This window comes from Triturus cristatus, chromosome 6 (genome assembly GCF_964204655.1).
Source record: "Triturus cristatus chromosome 6, aTriCri1.1, whole genome shotgun sequence".
In the NCBI taxonomy this organism is placed as follows: Eukaryota; Metazoa; Chordata; class Amphibia; order Caudata; family Salamandridae; genus Triturus; species Triturus cristatus.
Genome location: NC_140589.1, coordinates 150,591,592 through 150,615,802, shown reverse-complemented (window position 1 = coordinate 150,615,802; position 24,211 = coordinate 150,591,592). Strand labels below are relative to the sequence as shown.

At 45.9% G+C, this 24,211-nt stretch overlaps 1 protein-coding gene across 1 annotated transcript in view; it reads right to left on the bottom strand.

Moving 5' to 3' along the window:
• Nucleotides 1-24,211, bottom strand: part of DNAH14 (dynein axonemal heavy chain 14) — an 894,889-nt gene that overhangs the window by 464,297 nt on the left and 406,381 nt on the right. Inside the window, exons 39-41 of the mRNA XM_085610384.1 lie at nucleotides 22,817-22,910; nucleotides 14,941-15,158; nucleotides 210-462 (exon numbers count right to left, since the gene is read on the bottom strand). Coding sequence (XP_085466510.1) covers nucleotides 210-462; nucleotides 14,941-15,158; nucleotides 22,817-22,910 — 565 coding nt within the window. The remainder of the gene's footprint in view (nucleotides 1-209; nucleotides 463-14,940; nucleotides 15,159-22,816; nucleotides 22,911-24,211) is intronic.

Sequence of the window (24,211 nt, the reverse complement as noted above, 5' to 3'; positions counted from 1 at the left end):
TAGGTGCTCTCTTTGTAAAAACGTTTCTGTATATAATCATGGCGCAGGTATAAGGAAAGTGAAAATATGTCATGAAAATATTGTAGAAATTGGCTATTCTGGGCATCTAACTCTGTATATATTTGATTGCAAATTAGCATTATATCCAAATACATTTCCTACTATAAGTAATGGTTTTATTCCATTGTACTTAAACTGTTCCTACTTACTCTCACCGAAGCCCCCATTTCTGCTGATGAAGTCAAAAAATGCCTCCAGAATTCTGCACAGATTCATTACAATTCCAATCTCCTGGGCTGGCAGAGGTTGCATCTTCTTGTGTTTATGTACAAAGTTCAGTCCTTCTTCCATAGTTTTAGAAAATAAAGTGTGAAGAAAGTGTGCTCCAGCAGCAGTTATCTTTGAAGAAACACGTGAGATCCAGGTTTTCATATAGGGCTGCCAACCAAGATCAACAGGGTCCTGTGGAGAAGAAGACAGTTTAATAACAAGCAATGCTACAAGCAAGGCTGAAATACTGGCTGGTGGTACAATTATTAGAGCTGTATATGAGATGTCATTAGCTAGTTGCAAAATACAATAAATTCCAATAAGAAGTGCAAAATCCATTACGATGTGCAGCTCTTAAAATCTGACTTCTGGACCGCACACAGACTCCCCAGCAATGTAAGGAGGGACAAGGGCCCCCTGGCTGTTGAAAGGGGAGTTCAACTAGAAAGACAATGGCTGGTGGGAAAACAACCTTTTCTCCAGAATCCCACTGGGCATATGACTGAGGCAAATTAATTGTAATAATTAAATTGCTATACATTCTATTGAACCAAGAGATAGGGGATCAGAAGACAGCAGACAGTCATTCCCCACTGCCCTACATGAGGAAAAACCTCTCATTTGAAGGTAAAAGAAAGATTAACTATGAGCAGGAGGCCTCCATTTGGAAGTGAAAGGCAAGGCCAAGAACATAAGACTAGACAAGAAAGTTGAATCCTAATCAGATCCTAGGAGGGATGAAGAAGGAACTTAGGAGTCGGAAACACGTGCACTTGGAAGTTTTGTCCTTCTCAAGCAATGCAATGAATTTTGGAAACCACTGCAGCCCTTCACACTTCCTTCCTTCATAGGACAGACCTACAAATATAGGAGCGAAAAATAAAATCAATTTTTGTGAAAGGATTTACTTTGCCAAGTCGGCTACTGATCAACCTTTGCTGATCTCTGGGCTGTTCAACCAGCAGTTCCCATAAGAAGGCATGATCAAGACCACACAAAACCTTCATAACCGGTTAACCAGATACCCAGAGACCTGTGAGGGGATTAGAAGGGCAAGTCTTGGTCTGCTGCCTGGATCCCTGAGGCCCCAATGACCTTAGTGCAATAATGCATTACATACCTCTGGTTCCCTCGCCTTACCTTACCTTGATTGGGTACCCGCAAGGTGGAATGGCAGGTGATGCTATGGGCTAGCCAACCAACACCTCCCCTACTTCCCAGGGGTCAAGGGCTTCAGTGGCGTAACAAAACTTGAGGGCCCGTCCTGTAAAGTGCATGGAGGGGACCCCCACGCTCTGGACCCAGTCAGGAAACTCTCACACCAGGAGCCCACAGCACAGTGCCGGGGAGGGTGAGGGAGAGAAGGTCGAATGAAGTGAGGGGATTGTAGAACGCCATGTACATTTAGAATGTATGAGGTGGGGCTGCTGAGGGGGTTGGAGGAGCATGTCAGGGCACATACAGTCATTCTTTAATATATGGAAGGGAATTGGAGCCTGAGAGAAGTGAGGGAAGGGGGTGAGGGACTTTTGGTGCATGGGTCCCACCGGATTCCACTGCCCTTGCACACTCAGACCATGGAACCATCTTACAAGGGCGCATAGACTGCACGACATTACAAGTGTCACTAACAATGTCTTCTTTACCTTGGGATTCCGGCTGATATTACAGACAACACAAGTTTTGCTCTTGTGGTCTAGGATGTCAGTTCGAATCTCTTTTTGGAAAACAACCAATTATGTATAACAGTCCAACTACCAATGTATGTTGCTTTTTTCACAAGTGCGTGCTCACAGTGCAAGGACACAGCAGACTAGATTCACAGTATCACCAAGCGGTTGTATGTAAGCTTGCAGATTTCCCTAATATCGAATGTGTCCATCATGTTTATTTCTGTATTAAATGTGTTGCATACTAAAGCAAGGGCAGTGGCAATAGGTCTAGCTTTAATAGGCTAATGCTTGCAAACATGTACATGCACACATGGGCATTTGTGCCTGTGTACAAGACCTGCTTGCTATGCCAGGGTTTCTGTTATAATTAACAGAGGTGCCAGAAAAACTGGAAGCACCTGCTCCAGGCTGAGTCTTTGCTTCTAGTATTATGTAAAATAACTGGTTTGGGGATTCGTAGAGCCTCTGACGACCCTTGAATGGAAAGGTCTGTTTTACGTGCACTTGTTATCGCCAATGGTAAGACGTGACAGGACATGACGTCTTACTGTCGCCAGGAGCTTCGTGTTCCGTGCTTTGACATTTCCAGACCTGGGGCCATAGTCCAGTTTTTGCTTTAAAGCATGTTGCCTACAGCGAACCTGTGATCACGTCCGGTTCTGCAAAAAATATCCCAGAAAGATTCTCCCTGGCGGTTTCTATTTTTTGCAGTTCAATATTGCGCGATAGTTCAAATATCTATGTTTTTTCAGGTACATGGAGATTACGCGGTCTGCTTAGAATCACAGAATTTTGCGCCGACGCCGGGACTTGAACTAGGTCCCCCAGTTCCCAAGTCAGCAGCTTAGGCTGTAGTGTAAGCAACATCTCCTCCCTCTTCTGTGTACATGCTACATGCGCTCATATTGACTTTCTCCTACAACTATCGCCCAAATACGCCACGGAAGGAGTGGACAATGTTGTGTTCCCGAGTACAAACTCTAAATAGCCTGTCCACAAGTGATTTGGATCCAACTGTTGCAAATTGACTCCAGAGCAGCAGGGCAAACATGGGAAATCAAACGTCATTTTAAATACCAACTGAAACCATTAGTAACCAATAAACAAAAAAAGAGCTAATGACCTCAGAAAATTGCTCTAATTGTAACCTCTCTGCTGTGTAGAATAATTTTCATTGTTATGGATTGCGCATGTTTATATAGAAGGGATAAAGTACCCACTGCCATATATCATAAGGATATTGCAAGTCACAGAGGAGTTCAATGACCATTTAGAGGAATGCGGCCGAAGGCAGGGGGGGGGGTTCTTTATACCATATAATACATGGCCACATACCATCATCATTCCCAAAAACCACTTAAAACCTTGGTGAGTAGCATGTTTGCAAACATACAGGGCCCGATTCACAGAACTAACTTAAGACAAAATCCTAAACTTACTACCATTTTCGTATTCACAGAAGGCACTTACTCATTTTGGTATTCACAGAAGACACTTACTCACTTCGTAATTTACAGAAGTTAGGAGTCCTAACTTTAGGACTCCTAAATGCCTTCTGTGAATACCGAAAGTCTTAAAATTAGGATTTTTCGCAGTTTAGGAGTCCTAAAGTTAGGACTCCTAACTTTACAACTACTAAACTGAGAAAAATCCTAATTTTAAGGCTTTCTGTATTCACAGAAGGCATTTAGGAGTCCTAAAGTTAGGACTCCTAACTTCTGTGAATACCGAAATGAGTAAGTGTCTTCTGTGAATACCAAAATGAGTAAGTGCCTTCTGAGAATACCAAAATGGTAGTAAGTTTAGGATTTTGTCTTAAGTTAGTTCTGTGAATCGGGCCCGAAGAATACAAATAGAACCTCTAGTGCAAAATTAAACATATCAAAAACTGTTAGATATATGTTGAAAAGCAAATATAAAAAACAGTTCAATATAATTCAGTTTATAAAAAACGGCAGCAGTAGTGTGGAATGTGTAGAAACATTCTGAAATATTCAAACTTTTCTAAAATTATGTCAAAAATAAGCATGTTCTTTCTGCTAGTCACTGTAAACAAGAAACAGAGCAGGAGAAAGAAAAGCAAAGTTTAATTTTCCTTGCTTTAAACAGCTGCACTGTGACCTGACCTGCCTTCTACCTTGGCTGCTGGCAGCAGGCACTGTGACATCAGAACTTGACTACAATAACTTATTACACTAAAGCAGCTTTTTAAAGAACAAAAACGAAAACTTGCTTTCTTTCTGCTCGGTTTTACTAGCTGTAAGGTAAGAAGCAGAAAGGGGAAAGTTATGGTCATTTTTTCCACTACTAAGATAGTTATAGAAAAGGTAGAATATTTCTGCATGTTCCTACACACCCAACTTACTGAACCTTCAAAATAATGACTTGTGTTAAAATGATTTTAGTGAACAAGTTACTTACCTTCGGTAACGATGTATCTGTAAGAAACATTAGTTAGTTAGATTCCTCACCTTAGAATATCCCCAGGCGTCAGACTGGATCCGGAAGATTTTTCGTCAGCAATACCCCTTGCGCGTCGCTAGGCGTCGTCTGCGGCTCCGCGTCCGTCGTCGGCGTCGTGCGCCGGAATGACGTCGTCGGAGTACTTAGACGCCGCCCTCGCGCGCTGACGTCAGTTGTTGTACATAGCTTTCCGCGCCAGGAACGCAGAGCCATGCAAAGACCGACACTGGTGCCAAAAATAAAATCTAGGGGCCTGAAAAGGATAACCTTAACCCTAGATGTCAGTTCGCAGAACGGGAAGGATGGGTGGGTCGGTGAGGAATCTAACTAACTAATGTTTCTTACAGATACATCGTTACCGAAGGTAAGTAACTTGTTCATCTGAAAGAAACACGTTAGTTAGATTCCTCACCTTAGAATAGATACCCAAGCAATACCATCCCCGGTGGTGGGTCTGCGAACCAAGATCACACCAGAAAGTCCTGGAGGACAGAACGGCCAAAGAAGCCATCCCTCCGGACTTGGCTGTCAAGGCAATAATGCCTGGCAAACGTGTGTAGCGAAGCCCACGTCGCCGCCTGACAGATGTCCTGCAAAGGGACACCCCGTCCCAAAGCAGTAGTAGCCGCTGTGGCCCGAGTAGAATGGGCGCGCAGCCCAGCAGGAGGGTCCTTTTTTGCCAAGGAATAACAAATTTTGATGCACAAAACGACCCACCGAGAGATGGTCCATTTGTGCACAGCTTTCCCCTTCTTAGCACCCACGTATCCAACGAAAAGTTGGTCGTCCACCCGGAACTGCTTTGTGCGGTCCAGATAAAAGGAGAGCGCACGTTTTGGGTCCAGACGGTGGAGCCTCTCTTCCTCTTTGGAAGGATGCGGAGGCGGAAAGAAGGTGGGCAAGGTGACAGACTGCCCAAGATGAAATGGAGTCACCACTTTCGGAAGAAAGGAGGGACGAGGCCGAAGGACAACCTTGTCCGGATGAACAGAGAGAAAAGGAGGCTTTGAAGATAAAGCCTGGAGCTCACTCACCCGTCTAGCCGAGGTGATGGCTACCAGAAAAGCAGTCTTAAGCGTCAGCAGACGAAGAGGACAATTATGAAGAGGCTCAAAGGGAGCGCACATTAGAAATGTGAGAACAAGATTCAAGTCCCACTGAGGCATTACAAAAGGGACAGAAGGGAACGTGTGAGTAATGCCTTTTAGAAAGCGTGTAATTACAGGGGACTTGAAAAGAGAAGGCTGATCAGGAAGCCGCAAGAAGGCAGAGATGGCAGCAAGATAACCTTTCAGGGTGCCCAGGGCAGAGCCCTGCCGGGCCAAAGAAAGAAGAAACAGTAGAACCTCAGAAAGAGGGGCGGAAAGGGGATCCACAGCCTTTGCTGTGCACCATGCCACACATTTGTTCCACCGGCAGGCGTATACCGTCTTTGTGGAGGGACGCCTGGCTGCCAGAATGATATCACAGACTTCAGGAGGCAAGTCAAATGGCATCAACTGCCGCCGCTCAATCTCCACGCATGGAGGTGGAGGCTGGACAGGTTCGGGTGTAGGACCGTCCCCTGCTGCTGCGACAGAAGATCCTCCCGAAGGGGCAGACGTATCGGAGGATCGGTCAACATACTGAGTAGCTCGGGATACCAGTACCTTCGTGCCCAATCCGGAGCCACCAAGATGACTTGGGCCCGGTCGTGCCTGATCTTCTTCAGCACTCTGGGCAGAAGTGGTATAGGCGGAAAGGCGTACAACAGACCGCAACTCCACTCGTGACGAAAAGCGTCGCCGAGCGAGTGCCGCCTTGGAAATTCCAACGCGCAGAACTGCTGACATTGCGCGTTCTCTTCGGTGGCGAATAGATCTAACCAAGGCTCTCCCCACTGCTGAAAGAGACCTTGCGCCACTTCGGAGTTCAGACGCCATTCGTGATCCATCATGCACCGGCGGCTGAGTTCGTCTGCTCTGGCGTTCAGAGAGCCCGCCAGATGTTGAACCACTAGGGTGACGCCCTGGTGTTCCAGCCACGTCCAGAGGCGCAGAGCCTCCTGACAAAGGGTCCACGACCCCACCCCGCCCTGTTTGTTGCAATACCACATGGCGGTGGTGTTGTCCGTGAACACCTGCACGACACTTCCCCTGACAGAGGGAAGGAAGGCTTTCAGTGCAAGACGGATCGCTCTCAACTCCAACAGGTTGATGTGGAGACGAGACTCCGCCGGAGACCAGAGGCCTCTGATCTCCGCCTCTCCCATATGGCCACCCCATCCCAGGAGGGACGCATCCGTCACTACGACATGCTCCGGTTGGGGAAGGGAGAGGCTCTTGCCCTTGACCCAATCGCGGTCCGTGAGCCACCACTGCAACTGCTGTGCAGTGCCCTCCGAGATCAAGACATGGTCGGACAGGTTGCCGTGATGCTGGGCCCACTGAAACTTCAGGTCCCACTGCAGAGCCCGCATGCGCCGCCTGGCGTGATGCACTAGTATTATGCAGGAGGCCATCAGCCCCAGAAGCCACAACACTAGCCTGACCGAAACCCAGGATAGAAGCCGAAAGATGGGAATCAGGGCCTGAATATCCCGGACCCACTGTTCCGGCGGATAGACCCGGAACTGCGCCGAATCGAGAACCGCTCCGATGAAGAGGAGCTTCTGAGAGGGACTCAAGTGTGACTTCGGCACGTTGATGGAAAATCCCAGCAAATGCAGGAGATCCGCCGTAGTCTGGAGGTGGGAGACGACTGTCTGGGGCGAGCCCGCCTTCAACAACCAGTCGTCGAGATAGGGGAAGACTGGAACCCCTGATCTGCGCAGATGAGCTGCGACCACCGCCATCACTTTTGTGAACACCCGAGGGGCACTGGTGAGGCCGAAGGGGAGCACGGTAAACTGAAAGTGCTCTTGGTCCACCGTGAACCGCAGGTAACGCCGGTGGGCCGGCAGGACGGGGATGTGGAAATATGCGTCCTGCAAGTCCAACGCTACCATCCAGTCTTCAGGGTCTAGGGCAGCTAGAACCTGAGCCAAAGTTAACATCTTGAACCTTTCCTTCCGGAGGAAGGCATTGACGTCCCGGAGGTCCAAGATAGGGCGTAGGCCCCCTTTGCCTTTCTTGGGAACCAGAAAGTAGTGGGAATAACAACCACGACCTACTTCTGGGCTCGGAACGCGCTCAACGGCCCCCTTGGCCAAGAGGGCCGAAACTTCCTCGTGGAGAAGATTCAAATGATCCCCCGAGATACGGTGGTGCTGCGGTGGCATGGCTGGAGGGGTCGTCTCGAAGGGAAGGGAGTAGCCCCTTCGGACGATTTGCAGCACCCACCTGTCCGATGTGATGGACCGCCAGTGGAGCAGGTGATGGCGAACTCTGCCGCCCACTGGCGTGGAATGGGCCTGAAAGCTCGGACTAGGAAGGCTTTGAGGCGGATGCTGCCGGGGTGGATGTGGGCTGACCGCGTCGTCCTCCAGAACCGCCTCGGCGGAAACCACGTCCGCGCGCAGGTTGGTTCTGCGGCTGGTGGCTAGGCGCACGTGAGGAGGCACCCCTTCCTTGGCCACGAAAGGGGCGAAAAGCGGAAGTTTGCGACCGCGGGGCCGAGAGGCCCAAGGACTTGGCCGTAGCCCGGGAGTCCTTAAAGCGATTCAGCGCACTGTCCGCTTTCTCGCCGAAAAGGCGAGTGCCATCAAAGGGCATGTCCATGAGGGTGCTCAAAAGGACGTGGACCGCAGCCAGGCGTGACGTCTAAGCGCCACTGAGGTAGAAATCGCCCTACCCAGCGAGTCCGTAGTGTCAAGCCCACATCGGATAGCATGTCGCGCTGCATCCCTCCCATCGGCCAGAGCCTGGGTAAGTCGTGTCTGGACCTCCTCCGGACACAGGGGCAGCACGTCCTCCAACGTATCCCACAGAGAGTGGGAATAACGGTCCAAGAGACAGGCGGTGTTCAAAGACCGCGGACCCAAACTAAGGGAGGAGAACAGCTTTTTGCCGAACTGTTCCAGTCTCTTGGAATCCCGGTCCGGCGGAGCGGTCGGGAAGGAGGATTGGGAGGTAGAGGCCTGGATAACCAGGCTCTCGGGGGTAGGGTGTTGGGACAGAAAACTGGGGTCGCCCGGAGCAGGGCGGTGGCGCCTGGCGACGTTCCTGTCCACAGGAGGAACTGTGGAGGGCTTGGACCAGGTGCCCTGCAGAACGTCAGTGAGGGCCTCATTGAATGGCAGCAGAGGCTCAGTGGAGCTTGCTGCAGACTGAAGCACCTCAGTGAGGACGTTAGTCCTCACAGCCACGGCAGGTAGCTCGAGCCCAAGGGCTGCGGCCGCCTTGCGCAGCACCACAGAGAAAGCAGCACCCTCCTCCGAAGCCACAGTCGGAGGAGAGATGAATCCAGTGTCCGGAGAGGTATCCAGGCCACTGGCCTCCCCCAGTTCATCTGCCCAGTCCTGTGACAGTTGAGCCTGAGCGGCCATAGGATCCTCGGATCCCTCCCATTCGCCCCCATCATCCGATTCCTGGTATGCAGGAGGAAGGATCGGAGCCGGGCGATAGACAAAATGTGTCTCCAGCGGCGCCGAACGCGGCGTCCATCGACGCCGTAACGGTGCCGGGCCCGGAGCGGGGCTGAACTGGGGCTCGACGCCGAGCGGAGTCGGCGTCGGAGGTGGTACCGGTGTCGACGCCGGCGGAGGAGGCGTGACGAGGTCAACCGGCGTCGGCGGGGACTCGGGAACGGGTCCCTCAGGCGCTTGCGGCGTCGAGGCCGGAGCCGTCGACGGTGCCGGGGCCGCCGGCAGGCAAGGTTGCCCAGTCGGGTCCGCGGGCCCGAAGGCGCGCCAGCGGGCGTCGACGGCGGAGCCAGGATCCTCATGGCCGAGAGGAAGGCACTGACTTCCGCCGGCGTCGCGTCAGTCCCAGGGACCGGCGGGTATGGGGACTTGCGCGGCGCCTGCGGCACCGCTGGAGCCGCGGGGGTGGAACCACCCTGACCCTCGGCCGAGTCGCGCGACCGGCGAGGGGAGTCCGAAGAGCGGTGTCGCCTCTTGGACTTCTTGGAGTGCTTCGACTTACCCGAAGACTTGGAGCCAGACGATCGATGATGACGTCGGCTGCGGCTCCGCGACCGATCCTTGGACCTCCTCCTGGACCGGGATCGAGAGGGGCGCGGAGCCGAGTGGCGAAGCTCGAGAAGCTTACGGGACCGCTCCCGTCTAGCCTTCGAGGTCAGGGCCTTGCAGTCCGAACACGATGCCGCGTCGTGGTCGAGGCCCAAGCAGTAAAGGCACTGGCGGTGATGGTCCGTAACCGACATCAAGCGGTTGCAGTCAGCACAGGCTTTAAAACCAGGCATCCTACCGGCACCGGAGTCGAGACAAGATCAAAAAGGATCGAAAAAAGTTAGTCAAAAAGTGACTAAAGGGGTAGCTCTCCCGGATCTGCGCTTACTGGCGCGGAAAAAAGAAGAACTGACGTCAGCGCGCGAGGGCGGCGTCTAAGTACTCCGACGACGTCATTCCGGCGCACGATGCCGACGACGGACGCGGAGCCGCAGACGACGCCTAGCGACGCGCAAGGGGTATTGCTGACGAAAAATCTTCCGAAACCAGTCTGACGCCTGGGGATATTCTAAGGTGAGGAATCTAACTAACGTGTTTCTTTCAGATATCTTGTTGCAACATATATCTAACAGCTTTTTGATGTGTTTAATTTTGTACTAGAGATTCTAATTTTATTCTCAATGTTTGCAAACATGCTCTCTCTTTCTTATGAGAGAGCTATGCACCAAGGATTTAAGAGGTTTGTAGCAAAGGTGATGGTGTGACCATGTATTATAAAGAATAAAATACCCTCAGCCATAAATGATGAGGATATTGCAAGTCACCTCAGAGTTCCATAACCCTATATAGAACAGGGTCTTCAGCCTCGTTCCTGTATATAATTTTATCACACACTGTGGCATGCGATCCCCTGGTAGGTCGAGAGCCGATTTTTGGTGGGTCACGAAAGTCCAAGCAATAACTAAAGATGTCTTTAAAATCTTTATTTATCTTGTTACATTTGCTGCGCTTCAAAGACAGAGGTCAAATGGCAGTCTGTGCCTTCTTACAAATTGCTGCCTATTTTCTTTTTAACATAGGGTATTTTTGTTTACAAACTCCTTTCACTTTGCAATCAGAGAAAGAAAAGTAAAGGGAATTATGTGACAATCTTGCTAGGGTAGAGAAGGGTGTCGCTTTTGCAACACACAACAAAATGTAAATACCTGTAAATGAACTGCACACATTCAGCAGTTAGGAAGCAAAAATAAAGCACTTTTTTTGTAATTTTGAAGTGTGATGAAAACAAAGACTTTAATAGGATCAAAACAAATCCAGACACTTTACTTGGTGATACACAGATATTCACTGAACCCCGATTTCCACGCATTATCATTTTGTGTATAATATAGCTTTATCAGAAAAACTGTATATATGTGCAAGTTAAGTTCGCGACCGATCCTTGGACCTCCTCCTGGAACGGGATCGAGAGGGGCACGGAGCCGAGTGGCGAAGCTCGAGAAGCTTACGGGACCGCTCCCGTCTAGCCTTCGAGGTCAGGGCCTTGCAGTCCGAACACGACGCCACGTCGTGGTCGAGGCCCAAGCAGTAAAGGCACCGGCGGTGATGGTCCGTAACCGACATCAAGCGGTTGCAGTCAGCACAGGCTTTAAAACCAGGCATCCTAGCGGCACCGGAGTCGAGACAAGATCAAAAAGGATCGAAAAAAGTTAGTCAAAAAGTGACTAAAGGGGTAGCTCTCCCGGATCTGCGCTTACTGGCGCGGAAAAAAGAAGAACTAACGTCAGCACGCGAGGGCGGCGTCTAAGTACTCCGACGACATCATTCCGGCGCTCGACGCCGACGACGGACGCGGAGCCGCAGACGACGCCTAGCGACGCGCAAGGGGTATTGCTGACGAAAAATCTTCCGGATCCAGTCTGACGCCTGGGGATATTCTAAGGTGAGGAATCTAACTAACGTGTTTCTTTCAGATATCTTGTTGCAACATATATCTAACAGCTTTTTGATGTGTTTAATTTTGTACTAGAGATTCTAATTTTATTCTCAATGTTTGCAAACATGCTCTCTCTTTCTTATGAGAGAGCTATGCACCAAGGATTTAAGAAGTTTGTAGCAAAGGTGATGGTGTGACCATGTATTATAAAGAATAAAATACCCTCAGCCATAAATGATGAGGATATTGCAAGTCACCTCAGTGTTCCATAACCCTATATAGAACAGGGTCTTCAGCCTCGTTCCTGTATATAATTTTATCACACACTGTGGTATGCGATCCCCTGGTAGGTCGAGAGCCGATTTTTGGTGGGTCACGAAAGTCCAAGCAATAACTAAAGATGTCTTTAAAATCTTTATTTATCTTGTTACATTTGCTGCGCTTCAAAGACAGAGGTCAAATGGCAGTCTGTGCCTTCTTACAAATTGCTGCCTATTTTCTTTTTAACATAGGGTATTTTTGTTTACAAACTCCTTTCACTTTGCAATCAGAGAAAGAAAAGTAAAGGGAATTATGTGACAATCTTGCTAGGGTAGAGAAGGGTGTCGCTTTTGCAACACACAACAAAATGTAAATACCTGTAAATGAACTGCACACATTCAGCAGTTAGGAAGAAAAAATAAAGCACTTTTTTTTGTAATGCTGAAGTGTGATGAAAACAAAGACTTTAATAGGATCAAAACAAATCCAGACACTTTACTTGGTGATACACAGATATTCACTGAACTCCGATTTCCACGCATTATCATTTTGTGCATAATATAGCTTTATCAGAAAAACTGTATATATGTGCAAGTTTAGTGGCCATTTCCATGGAAAATGTGCCATCTATAAATGCCATTACCACACTGTGCTTTAATTACATTAAAATCGCCCGCTTCATGTCCAGTAAAGCTTTGAGGGTCATGAAAGTTTTTTGTTCTAAAAATTGGGCCCTGGCTCTAAAATGTTTAGGAAGCACTGCTCTACATGGTCATGGAATTCCTCAGTGATGTGCAATATACTTATAATCTACGGAGGGGAACTTTATCTCATATATAATGCCTGCTGCCAGAGCTAGCAGCCAGGGTAAAAGGAGCATCACTGCAGCTGCAGTTTAAGCAACAAAATCAAAAACTAGCTTTTACTTCTTTTATGATCTGTTTTCCAAAAGAAACAGTGATCAGCAGAAGAGATTTAGGACAATATGTTTATATTTTTTGCTCATAGCTCCAAAAAGAATGAAAGAATCTCTCTGCATGTTAATAGCTATTCTTAGCTACATCTGATCTGATTTGGGATGAACTGATTCTACTATGTTTTTACAACATATAACTAACTGTGTTTTACATTATTTAATGTCACACTGCAGACTCTGCTTTTATTCTTCATGCCTGCAACCATACTGTCACTTCCATATGAAGAAGCATGACTGTAAGAATTTAAGAGATTTGTGGGGGGTGATGAAGTCACCAAGCATTATAAGTAATAACATTTTCCCTGCTATATGTTAAAATGATATTGCAAGTAGCCTCAAAGTAATGTATGGTGTACTTTATCCTATATATTATTTTGTATTACATTATAGCATTTGTTCAGAGCTTGCTGCCACTGTCTGTAGCAGTAAACACTGGTTAACATGCTATACCGTGTAGGTATGTAGTTGGCAGTGTGTTGTCTTTGACCATATATGGGAAGTACTTCCATGTCATGCTTGATGACCACCTTGATGTGGTTTCGTGCTCTGGGATGGAGCACATTGCAGTGTGATGATGAGAAAGTGTGAGAGGCATGCTGGCAATTCTGAATAACTCCACAGGTTCCTTTATTGGTTGGTAGTTTATCTTTTATGTTATTTAACGAATTTCTTACGCTTAAATAGCACAACACCACATTCTCACTCACTCATGGTCACTTATATTACCTCACTCACACAGACATTCACTTCCACTCACTCTTACTCACTCATTCGATCTTATTCACTCATATTCACACTTGTACCCACTTTTATTCTCACTCATGCTTACTCACTCACGCAAACTGACTTTGGACACTCATTTGCCCTTAATCTCACTTATTCTCCCTCATTCTCACTGGGAAACAGCCGTTACAATGCATGTGTTACAATGCATGCTTTTACCCCGCATGCCATTACAACGCAAATGGCTTGTTGCAGGGGTATAAGGTGTTGGAATTAACTCCAACACCTTCCATACTGTTGCACACACTGGAGTTGGAATAGTAAATTATACTATTATACTATACTAAGATCCAGCGCACCCCTGAGGAAAAATTTGCGTTGTAACTGCATGCGGGGTAAAAAGCATGTGTTATAACGTCATACAACCATTCTCACTCAGTATCATGTATCCTCACTCACTCTGATTCGCTCACAGTTACATCCTCATTACGAGCCACTTGGACTACAGGAGGGTGCTTCTGGTGACGGCCAATGAGACTCTCTTCTCTAAACTTCAGGTGGTACAAAATACTGCAGTTCGATTAGTTCCGCCCAGCTCCCCCTCTGTAACTACCTTAAGAGCACTACATTGGCTACCAATCAGAAAGCATAATTTGTTTAAGCTCTTATGTCTCACACGCAACTCGCTCCTAAGGAACGGACCCTCCTACCTACAAGCCAGACTTTCCTGGTATTATCCGAGGAGAAATCTGAGGTCTAAGTATAAAGCTCTTTTAAATCCTCTCTGCATCCGAACCTCCAGATATGGAGGTCGCTCATTTTCCTATCTAGCTCCCTATCATTGGAACAGTTTTTCTCATGATATTCGATCTTGCTCTGATTTTGGAAGATTCCGAGAGTTGCTGAAAAATAGATTTTATGAAGATCTGCTTACTATACCCCTGGTTCCGCTCGGGCGATGAGATACTCTTTCGAGGGGTGAGTCGTCTGCTCTATACAAATCCCCCTTTAACATAACACTAGATTTTCGGATTCAGAAAGCTAATTGCCTTTAAAGTGGGATTATCTTTGTGGTATTGTCATAACTTAATAGAGAGTTTGAAGATGCTGTTTTGATCATGTTGTTTGTTGCACCACGAGTTTGTGTGAGAAAATAAAAACGGGAAATTTGCCATAGACTACCAGTGAATGTGCACACTCTTGATTGGGAATGGAGACAGTATTATTCCTAGTGAACAGTCTCTGAAAAAGTAAAGTCTGCAACAGTCAAGACAATGATTATAAAAGAGTTTCCATTTAGGGGCGTTTTGGGTACACTTAATATGCTTTTACAGAGTCTGCAGTTAAGACCAGGTGTTCACTCAGGTCTGAAGTCCTAGACCCAAAACCCAAACACACAAGCTAGAGGTGGCCTGTAATTTCATGAGATCTTCTGGAGTGGGTTCTCCTTCAGCCATTGTTAAGGTAAGGCACTGGCAGTAAGGGGAAAAGGTGGTTGAGTGATTGGGTTTATTACAACAGTATAACCAATACCGATGATGAATAAAAAATCTTAGTCAGGAGCGTAATATTCACGCAGTAAACTTACCATGTACACCATTGCACACCTGCTGACAGTGGCAGGACTGGCTTGAGCTAGACTGTCCACCTCAAATATCATCCGCATTCCATGCGGCAAGCGGATTCTCTCACTGCTAGCTAGGCAGAGTGTTCTGGTGTCATCAAGCACTGTATTCAAATTCTCAACCCATACGGTGTCCACAGGACCATCCAATACTATCCAGCACCACTCAGGAAAAGAGTCACCTGGAAAAAGAAATCCCATTGTCAAAGCTGCTGTAGACCCACACACAACAGGCACATTGACAGGAAAATGTGTTAGATAATTTTGCAGCCATTTGTGCAAAGTAATCTAATAAACCCTACTTCACTAAGATATGCTGCGATATTTACCAACACTGGAGGTCTTAGAAAAATCTGTAGTTCAGGATAATACCTCAGTCTCCATAGTCCTGGTTAATCGTGTCTTTATTCAGTAAATTGAGTCACAATGTGATCTGCCAATGGTTTATAAACATATATATCAAATTCTAATTTTGATTTTCGTGAAGGGTCATGGAGGATAGGCACATGAGAGGAGAGAATAGTTGAAAATAGTTGTAAGGCAGGAGAGGGCTAAAAGGTTTTGGGATTGAATAGGCCTGATGGAGCACAAGACACCTTTGTAAAACAATGTATAAACTCACCTAAGTTTGTAGGGGGATAATGCAGAGTTGGGAAAATAGAAAGTGAGTTAACTGTTTTGATTCGGAGGGTAACATCTGAGGAGAACTAGTAAAGGAACAAGGCTGGACATAGTTGTGTAAGGAGTTGACAGCAGAGAGAGGTGACCTGGTGGGCCTGTAGGTAGACCTTGAGATGCTAAGGGATTTAGAATTACTCCATTTGCACAGAGAAGGTCACCTTAGAATCTTCAAGTGGCAAATATTGGAACCGGTCTAAGGAGATGAGTATAAGTATGAGGCATTAGTGAGAATCAAAGGCTGAGGGAAGAAAGCCACGGAATTAGTCAGACTAGGTGGAGTGGAGGAATGGAGCTAGGTCTAGTGGATTTAGTCCATGGATGAAGGAATGGAGTCTGGTAATTATTATTTTTGGTTTTGGGCCGAAGGAGTTGGAGGGGTCGAAGGGATAATTGCGGAAAAAGAGGCAGAGGGGGAAAGGGGATTCTGAGGATAGGAGATTTGCCATGCTACAGAGGTGGGATGGGTTTCAATGATCGGCGACAAGTTCATTGAAAAGAGTCTGTGGCTGGTGTTTCAAGCTTAGGTTCAGATGATGAAGGATTACGAGAAGAGTGAAAACGGGGAGCAAATCATTAAAGAAAAATCAGAAGGCTCAGGTAGCTATAATCCAACACAATGAGTATTCTGAACTGCTCTGGGACTGAGACTGAGACTGTGATTATCCAATTGATGCGAAAGGTGAGTTGGTGTGTAAGGCAGTTATGGTCATCAAGGCTTGTTGACAAGGAGAATGATTTGATGGCCTTGTTCCAGTTCATGGATGTAGGGATAAAGATGGCATTGTCAGTGTATGGGACTACAAGTATTTCTGTATCTTTCAAGTACATTCAAATTTGGGTGTCTACCATAAAGTGAACGGTTGTAATGTGAAAATTGCAATGCTGAGTGATGAAAGAGATTTTGTTACAGATGAAAATTCCATGTCAAGAAATCAGCACTAGCCACAGGCATAGGTCTGTTGGCTTCCTCATTACACTTACTGATATCTGACATTAACTAATATCACAATGTCTGTTTCCTAACAAACACATCCTTAGATGAGCTTTCAAAGGCCAGAAAAAGCTGCCTGCCAAACATATAAACATTAGTTTATATAATGACTTGGAGTCATTTCTAGATACCCCATAAGGAGCATTTCTTACACCTTTCAAGGAGCCGGGAACTGTAATGACTGGTTATGATGAAATCCAGGTTCCACTTAAGTAGGCAAAGACTACTTTATTCGTAAAGTCCCTGTGCCATTAGAAACACTGCATAAAACAAATCCATGACAAAACCTACAATACACTCAGTCCCGTAAACAGAGTGATCTCCACCAGGAAAACGTTGCTACAGTCAGGCATAGCCTATATGATCAAAAAAAGAATCAATGATGGAGCCATTTAAAATCCAGAAACTAAATTAAGATCCCCACTAAACTCTGATCCACAGTGCTGGCAAAAACCTGTCATGAGTTCTGAGACAGAGAAAAACAGAATCTCATAAAGGAAAGGCTTATCTGACTTTTTGCTACGAAAATGTAAAGCAACACCACTGGGCACTTCATGTTCTAGTGAATTGAAAAATAGCCAATCAATGACAACATCCCATTGAAGAATCCACTTGTAAAGTGATGTCTGAAGTCTGCTGAGAGCATCGCGCATGACAGTAGTATTAGCCATTAGTTCCTACAAGAGGGAAAATCTGTAAATACCGAATTGAATTATCTGAGCTCCAAACAAATGATATGGGGTTGTCTCGCCCACTCTGAGCAAATGCCACTCATGTTCCAATCTTCCAAATGGACCACCCACTTCATCAGCTGTACCACATTATCAGCAAGTCATCTGCCACTACCTAAACCTGGAAGGTATCAACAAGTTCTCATACCACATACATCAAACAAAATCTTGGATAAGTAATCTGTTTCACTGACCTGAAATCCGCTGCTGCCCCAGATGCTGCAACCACTGAGAACTCCACCACAATTCAAGCAACTTCGCCTGCAGTCTCACAAGAAGCACAAACAAAACGCCCAACTTTCTCAGGATTTATAATAATTCAATCAACCCTACCTGCTGGAAACAAGTAATTGTTCCCTTTATTGTTTACACTTCCTCTAGAGGTAGAAAAGTTCTCATTGGTGAAAGATTTGAGTCTGATATCTTGAAGGAAAAGAAAAACTCAAGCGGCAAGGCCATAGTTGTCTGGGACAATGCAACACCCATGTTTGGAGCCACTGTCGATGTGCTATTCCAGAGAAGGAAGTACTTATACTCTTTGTGAATCTATATATGCCACCTCCACCGCTGCCAGCACCTTATTGAACATCTGAGGCACTGAGATGAGGAAGGAGGAAGAATTCTGAAGTTTTATTGACTGTGGTCCACAACAAACCTATTATTGGTACTGCTTTTTCTACTTCATCCTCCATATTGCCTCCACCAGTAACTGTGATCTTTTTATACCACACCTATTATTACAGTTACTGTAAGTATTGGTAATCTGCAATCCAATGCAGTACTGAAGGGGATCAAGAGTTGTCCCCTGAACATCCTATATACAATGAGGAATAGCATGGGAAAATCCGTGTTAGAGCACAGATTTCTGTATGGCATTCTGTATTTCTGTACCTTTTTCTTTTAATAAATTCTTCCTGCTCTAAAGTCGAGGAGTTGTTACAAGAAAAGAAGATGGTAGTACTGCATGCGTTCAAACCACAGATCTTGTAATACAAATTTGAGCAGAAATAAAAAAATTGGTATTAAGAGCCCATTTGTAATGTGGTTTATAGTAAAAATGTACGACACACTACCTCCCCTATAATGAAAGTTATGTTCCTTTCACTCGCCATGAGGTATTTTTTCTACCAGAAAACTATTTGGATGCTGTTCATTATGGGCAGGAACCTGGGGGACTGGCTCAATTACTACTATATATCAGAGGCTTCCGCCTCATGGAGCAACATTTAGTGCATTACGGAGGTTGGCCATGTACCGTAATTTTAGCATTATGGCCTTTTAAGGCTAACATGACTACTGGGTGATTGTGAAAAATCCCTTCCCGGGATTAATATGGATTATGCACAGCACCCTAACTTTAATAAGAGATTTCAACAACCCCACTCTCATCCATCACTGGTTTATACCCACATCCAGCGTAATATGTTCTCATACATGAGGGGAGGCCCCACCGTCCACTCACTCACGCAAACCCTCTGGACCATCTCCTTAAACAATATACCATGGATTGCTGTAAAGGCTCCAGACCAGGAACTTGTGTTTTCAATGCATAGATAATGTAGCTGCAAGAAGTGGTCAGTACCATTAATCATGGTATGCTTCTGCCATAAGTGCATGACTACAGTAACGTGCTCCCTGTCTGATGCATATGATTCCCAAACCACTTGCAATTAGGGTAAGATGTGTGACTGTACCCGCATGGTTTTTGGAGTGTTGTAATGTGCATGCTCACACGTGCAGTGTACTCTTGCAATGGTTTGCCATGCTTACACTTTATAGCAACATTTTATATCACACCATATGAAAAAGCTTTTAACTATACACTAATCTAATGTACAGGTGGTTGATGCCGGACTCACACACACAGACACTCACACAGACTCTCTCAGATTCTCACAGACACGCTCTCACAGACACTCTCAAAGACTCAGAGACTCTCTCACAGACACACTCTCACAGACACACTCTCACAGACTCTCACAGACACTCTCACAGACACTCTCACAGACACTCTCACAGACACACTCTCACAGACACTCTCACAGACACTCTCACAGGCTCACAGCGCGGGCCTCTGGCCTAAAAGGTGATATATGCGGAACATAGCAGAGACAAGGATCCAGCCACGCTTTTATTCCCCAAATACATCTGCGCAAACCAGGCATGCGAGCCTGGGAACACGGCCATTCCTTTCATATCTGGGAAGAGCAGGACGTGCGGGCAGCACTATTCCTTTCATGTAAACTCACAATTTAACGTCGATGCAATATTTGCACTGAGCACTCAGAGGACAGGAGATCACAGCCGCAGACGGCGGCTTCCTGTGCAGTTTTGTTTGCGTGGAAAAACTTCAACGCGGAGCAATTTTGCGACAGCTGAAGCTCTTATTTCAAAGGAAGATAATTTTAGTGTCTGGATTTCTAGTCCGCTGGTGACATAACATGCATGTTATTTCGAATGCGTTTTATCAGATACTTGGGATATGTTACTGATGAGAAACTGACCGATTCTCCGGGAAATGTGATTATGTGTGCACATTTTGCATGGCTCCGAATGGCATCAGAAGTATCTATAGCTTTTAGCCAAAGCACTTGCCTAAAACTTGTACGTGGCCTAAGTAAAAACAAGCATTGGCAAAGCCAATAGGTCTTGCCTTTGGGACCTTAGAAGTGTTTAGCCATGCAACAGTTGTTGTTGCATCAAGGATATTGTACTGCATAACTAAATACTTATAAGGTCCCAAAAGCGAGACCTATTGGCTATGCCAATGCTTGTTGTTTGTGTGGCCTCGCACCATGTTTTTCTAGTGCTGGGTGCTCGTGCCTATTTGGGCACCCAGATGGAGGTTTGGTTCGGGCTGCAGGCGTCTACCCCTACCGAGGCTCCTACAGCCCCTGCCAGCTCCCAATATGTGAGCGCACCTTTTGTGCATTGCAGGGGAGCCATATGTCTTTTACCTTTTCGGCTCTTAGCCAGAGGGAGCAGATTCTCTTCTGCACAAGCCCATGGGTGGGAGATGTGCACCTCCCCTGCCCATGAGGAATGCAGTGCACTGTGCACCCTGCCCTTCCCAGACATCGGAACGGGAGCAGGCAACGTACTAGGTACTGGGGTTGCTTCAGTCCAGGAGGGTGACAACCCCTGGACCGTTTACACATGTGCCAACCTTCAAGGAGATGGGGGCCTCAGGGGCAAAACTGTGCTCCAGGAGGGGGCCCCTTGCACACAACCCCAATTAAAAATAAAAACGATATATAATAGACTTCAATCCCTGGGAGCTTGGTCCTCTCTGAGGTAATTTGTTGAGAATTGGTCAAAGTGCCATGCATTTTTTGTGCACCGCCAGTCCCCTTGGAGAAACAGGATTTTCCCACTGTTTTCTCGAGCCCCATAGATCCCGTTTTGACAATCTTGAGCCATTTTGCTACTGGTGTCCAGCCCTAGCCACCAGGAGCATTTCCCCCTGGTCCTGGACTGTAAAGGATGCTTTTTACAGGGAGCTGTTTAGCAAAGTTAAAGGAGACCATGTGGTTGCACAAATAGCTAGTTGTGGTCATTCCCTTGCTTGATCGATCAGGTGAACATTTATGAGCTATCAGAATAAAATGTCACAATCAAATAAGATACTTTAAAGTTAGTCACTGCTACAACCTTCATGGACATCCCATAGCCAATAACCAGAAGATTATGGTGGCGTAAAATAAAGTTATTGTACTTGCTGATTTGATAAACCTTATATCGGAAAGATGGACTTACCATTACAGCTCCTTTATGCTTCAAATAAATACAGGAAAATGTGAAATATAAGGTAATGGCTGCAAGTCACTCACTCTTCTGGCTGGAGTAATTGCTACCTGAAAACTGGCCTTAAGGCCGAGATATCTGAAGTAGCAACTCTAAAGAGACACAGATAGAGAAGACAATAACTGTGGGTTACTTAGAACCCACTGCAAAGTATGAATGGCAATTGATGTACCAGTCCCTTCTATAACTAGGTCAGAATGGTGGGATCATCTAAAATGAAAGCTTTTCTGTTTTCCCTCACAAAAATAGCTAACAGTGCTGCACACCCTTTTACAGGAGAGATGGACAATCTTTCTTAAGCCAGATGTAAAGCACAATTAGGGTCCAACGGATACTGCCCGCATCAGGAAGAGAGTTCTATTCATTCTCTGTCAAGTGGGCACCCATCGCCCCTGTGTCGTGCTGAGACTAAAACACGTCCTACTTCTACATCAGAATAGTCATATTCCACAAATCTCAGCCTTCAAGAACTCTATCACATGAACTCATTTGAGTAAGACGTGTCTTGGCCCTTTAATTTGCACTGTGATCAATTTTGTTTTCTAGAAGCACCTGGCCTTCAACAATATAATCAGACGCGTTTTTTAATCCCATGTGTCATGATGAGCAAAATAATACCACCTACAGTGCTCAAATGAGACAGCTTTTAACAAATGTTTCACCCATGTCAACATTTGACCCCCCAGAAATGTTTACTCAGATGTAGAGTAAAAATAACTAAAAAGAAACCAGTACAAATGTAAAGTTGCATGACAACTGGAACCCTTTGCCTCTCTTGTTCTGATACCTGTGGGAGGGTAAACGGAACAGAGTGTATAGGTGTATGGTGCTATTTATGTACATGGCCCAATGCTCTGCAACATCTGGGAATAGATGGTGATCAAAGGTGCAATAACTCTGGCAAAAATGTATCTGTGATGCCAACTTTCAGCTGGGATATTTCAAAGATAAAGACTCTCCAGAGGGAACAATATATATTATATTGAAACTAGTGTTAAATAAATATACAGAGATAAGGAAGAGCTTAAGAGGCTTAGATTGAAAGTGATAAGTCAAGAGTCAAGCAGGTTTTTGAAGAAAAATATGATTAATGGAACTTGATAAACACGTGATTTTAAAGTCTTATTGAGAAAGAATAACATGTCACCATTTGTTAAGGGAAATCACCCCACTAGTAAGCTGTCCATTGCACCCCCTGATAATATTAGTTCCTCAGAATGATCTATGGTGGCGCTCTCTACCCATCCCACCAGTGATTGGCATCTGTTGCGGCTTTGTGTTGATACCTCCTTTCCACATGGCTATGGTTCTCTTTAGTGTTTCCCATGATGTTTCACTGAAGGATTTCACTGCACAGTTGACCCTGACTAAAATGCTACTATGCTCAGGGCATGCACTCAAACCTACGCATTGGATTATGTCAGTAAAAAGAATTGCCACTTCTAGGTGCTTGGCTCACACTTATCCAAAAGAAAGACTCTCCAAGGAGATGTGATGCCTCAAGAAGATGCTCAACGCATTTTACCCAAAACAGCCCAACACTTTATGTTGACAACTACATACCTAGAAGCAGTCATCACTGTGTTGTGCAGGACAGAGAGCATTAGCTCATCCCTTTTACAAACAGACTTACGGTGATGAGCTCTGTCCAGATGTTCTGTAGTTTCAACAGGATGTTTATCTCCTGCAGCTTCCGTTTGTTCCACATCATTATCCAGAGTGGGGCCCTAAGAAGAAATGAATGCAGGCAGTAGTTACTATCACTATTTCATTTTAGTACCGCCTCATTTCCCTGTGGTTGATATATCCAACCAATAGCAAATATTATAGGAATTGCACTTTTAATAAGTTGAATTATCAGCCAGAAATCTCTCATGTTTGGATGAGGGTTGGGCACAGACTAGTTTAGTGTGTGCCATTGGACTGAGAACATTTATTTGCACAAATGAAACGTCCTACAAATAACGTAATGAACAACATGTGTTCAATTCTTAAGATGAAATAAGTGCAAGGGCTCTCTGTTTTACTTAGTAACAAGCTGCCACATGGTAGGATTGAAGAATACCAAGGCCACCTAGTCTTGACTTCACCAGATGCCTTTTAACTCCGCCATCATCCACTTCCTATATTTTTATCTTACTCGCAGATTTTTTTTAACCCTGCTTTCTCTCTTGCTGTTTTCAAATATTTCTCTTACTCCTCCATTCCCCCTTTTCTTCATTGTTCTCTCTTATTCTCAATCTGTGTTCCCCAAGCAGGGGATCCCAGAGAAGACCACAGAGAGAGAACCCAGTGTGCGGGCAGAAAAGAGTGTCCTTAAAAGGCCTGTCCTCAGAGGAGCTGGATGACAAAAAGTCAGAAAGGGAGCTCAAACTGCAGTTGGTCAAAATGAGACTAGAGGCAGAAAAGAAGACGGCTGAGAGAGCCTTGGCAAAAACCAAGAATGCTGCGGTGGAGCATGGGGAGGAGCCTGAAAGAACTAGAGACCAAATCAAGGCAAGGCTCAGCATCCAGCAATGTTGGAGATTACATGTAATGTCTGAAGGTGACAAGAAGATCCAACACCCAAAGACCTGGTGCCCAACTATGAGGCAGGGATGATATTGACAAGTGGCTTGCTGCATATGAGGTAGCCCTGAGGGTACACATGATCCCAGAGGAGATCTGGGGGTTGGGAGTGTCTTGTGAAAGCATATGTCTACAGTGGGGAGGGATACATTACTCACAATAGTGGTAGATTACCAGACCAAGTACACCCCAATATAGGCCATCCTTGTTGCTATGTTTGGGCTGACCCCTGAGAAATACAGCCAAAGGTTCAGAGATAGCCACAAACTAGTAGACTTATTAGATTATTCGAGTAAGGCACTGAATGGCTGGGTGAAAGGCAGCAAAGTTAATGATTATGATGGTCTGTAAAACTTGATTTTCAGGGAGCACATGCTCAATACCTGTTTTACAGAGCTGCACCAGCACCTGGTGGACAGCATGCTGACTGGTCCTAGGAAGCTTGCTGCGAGGAGGTGGA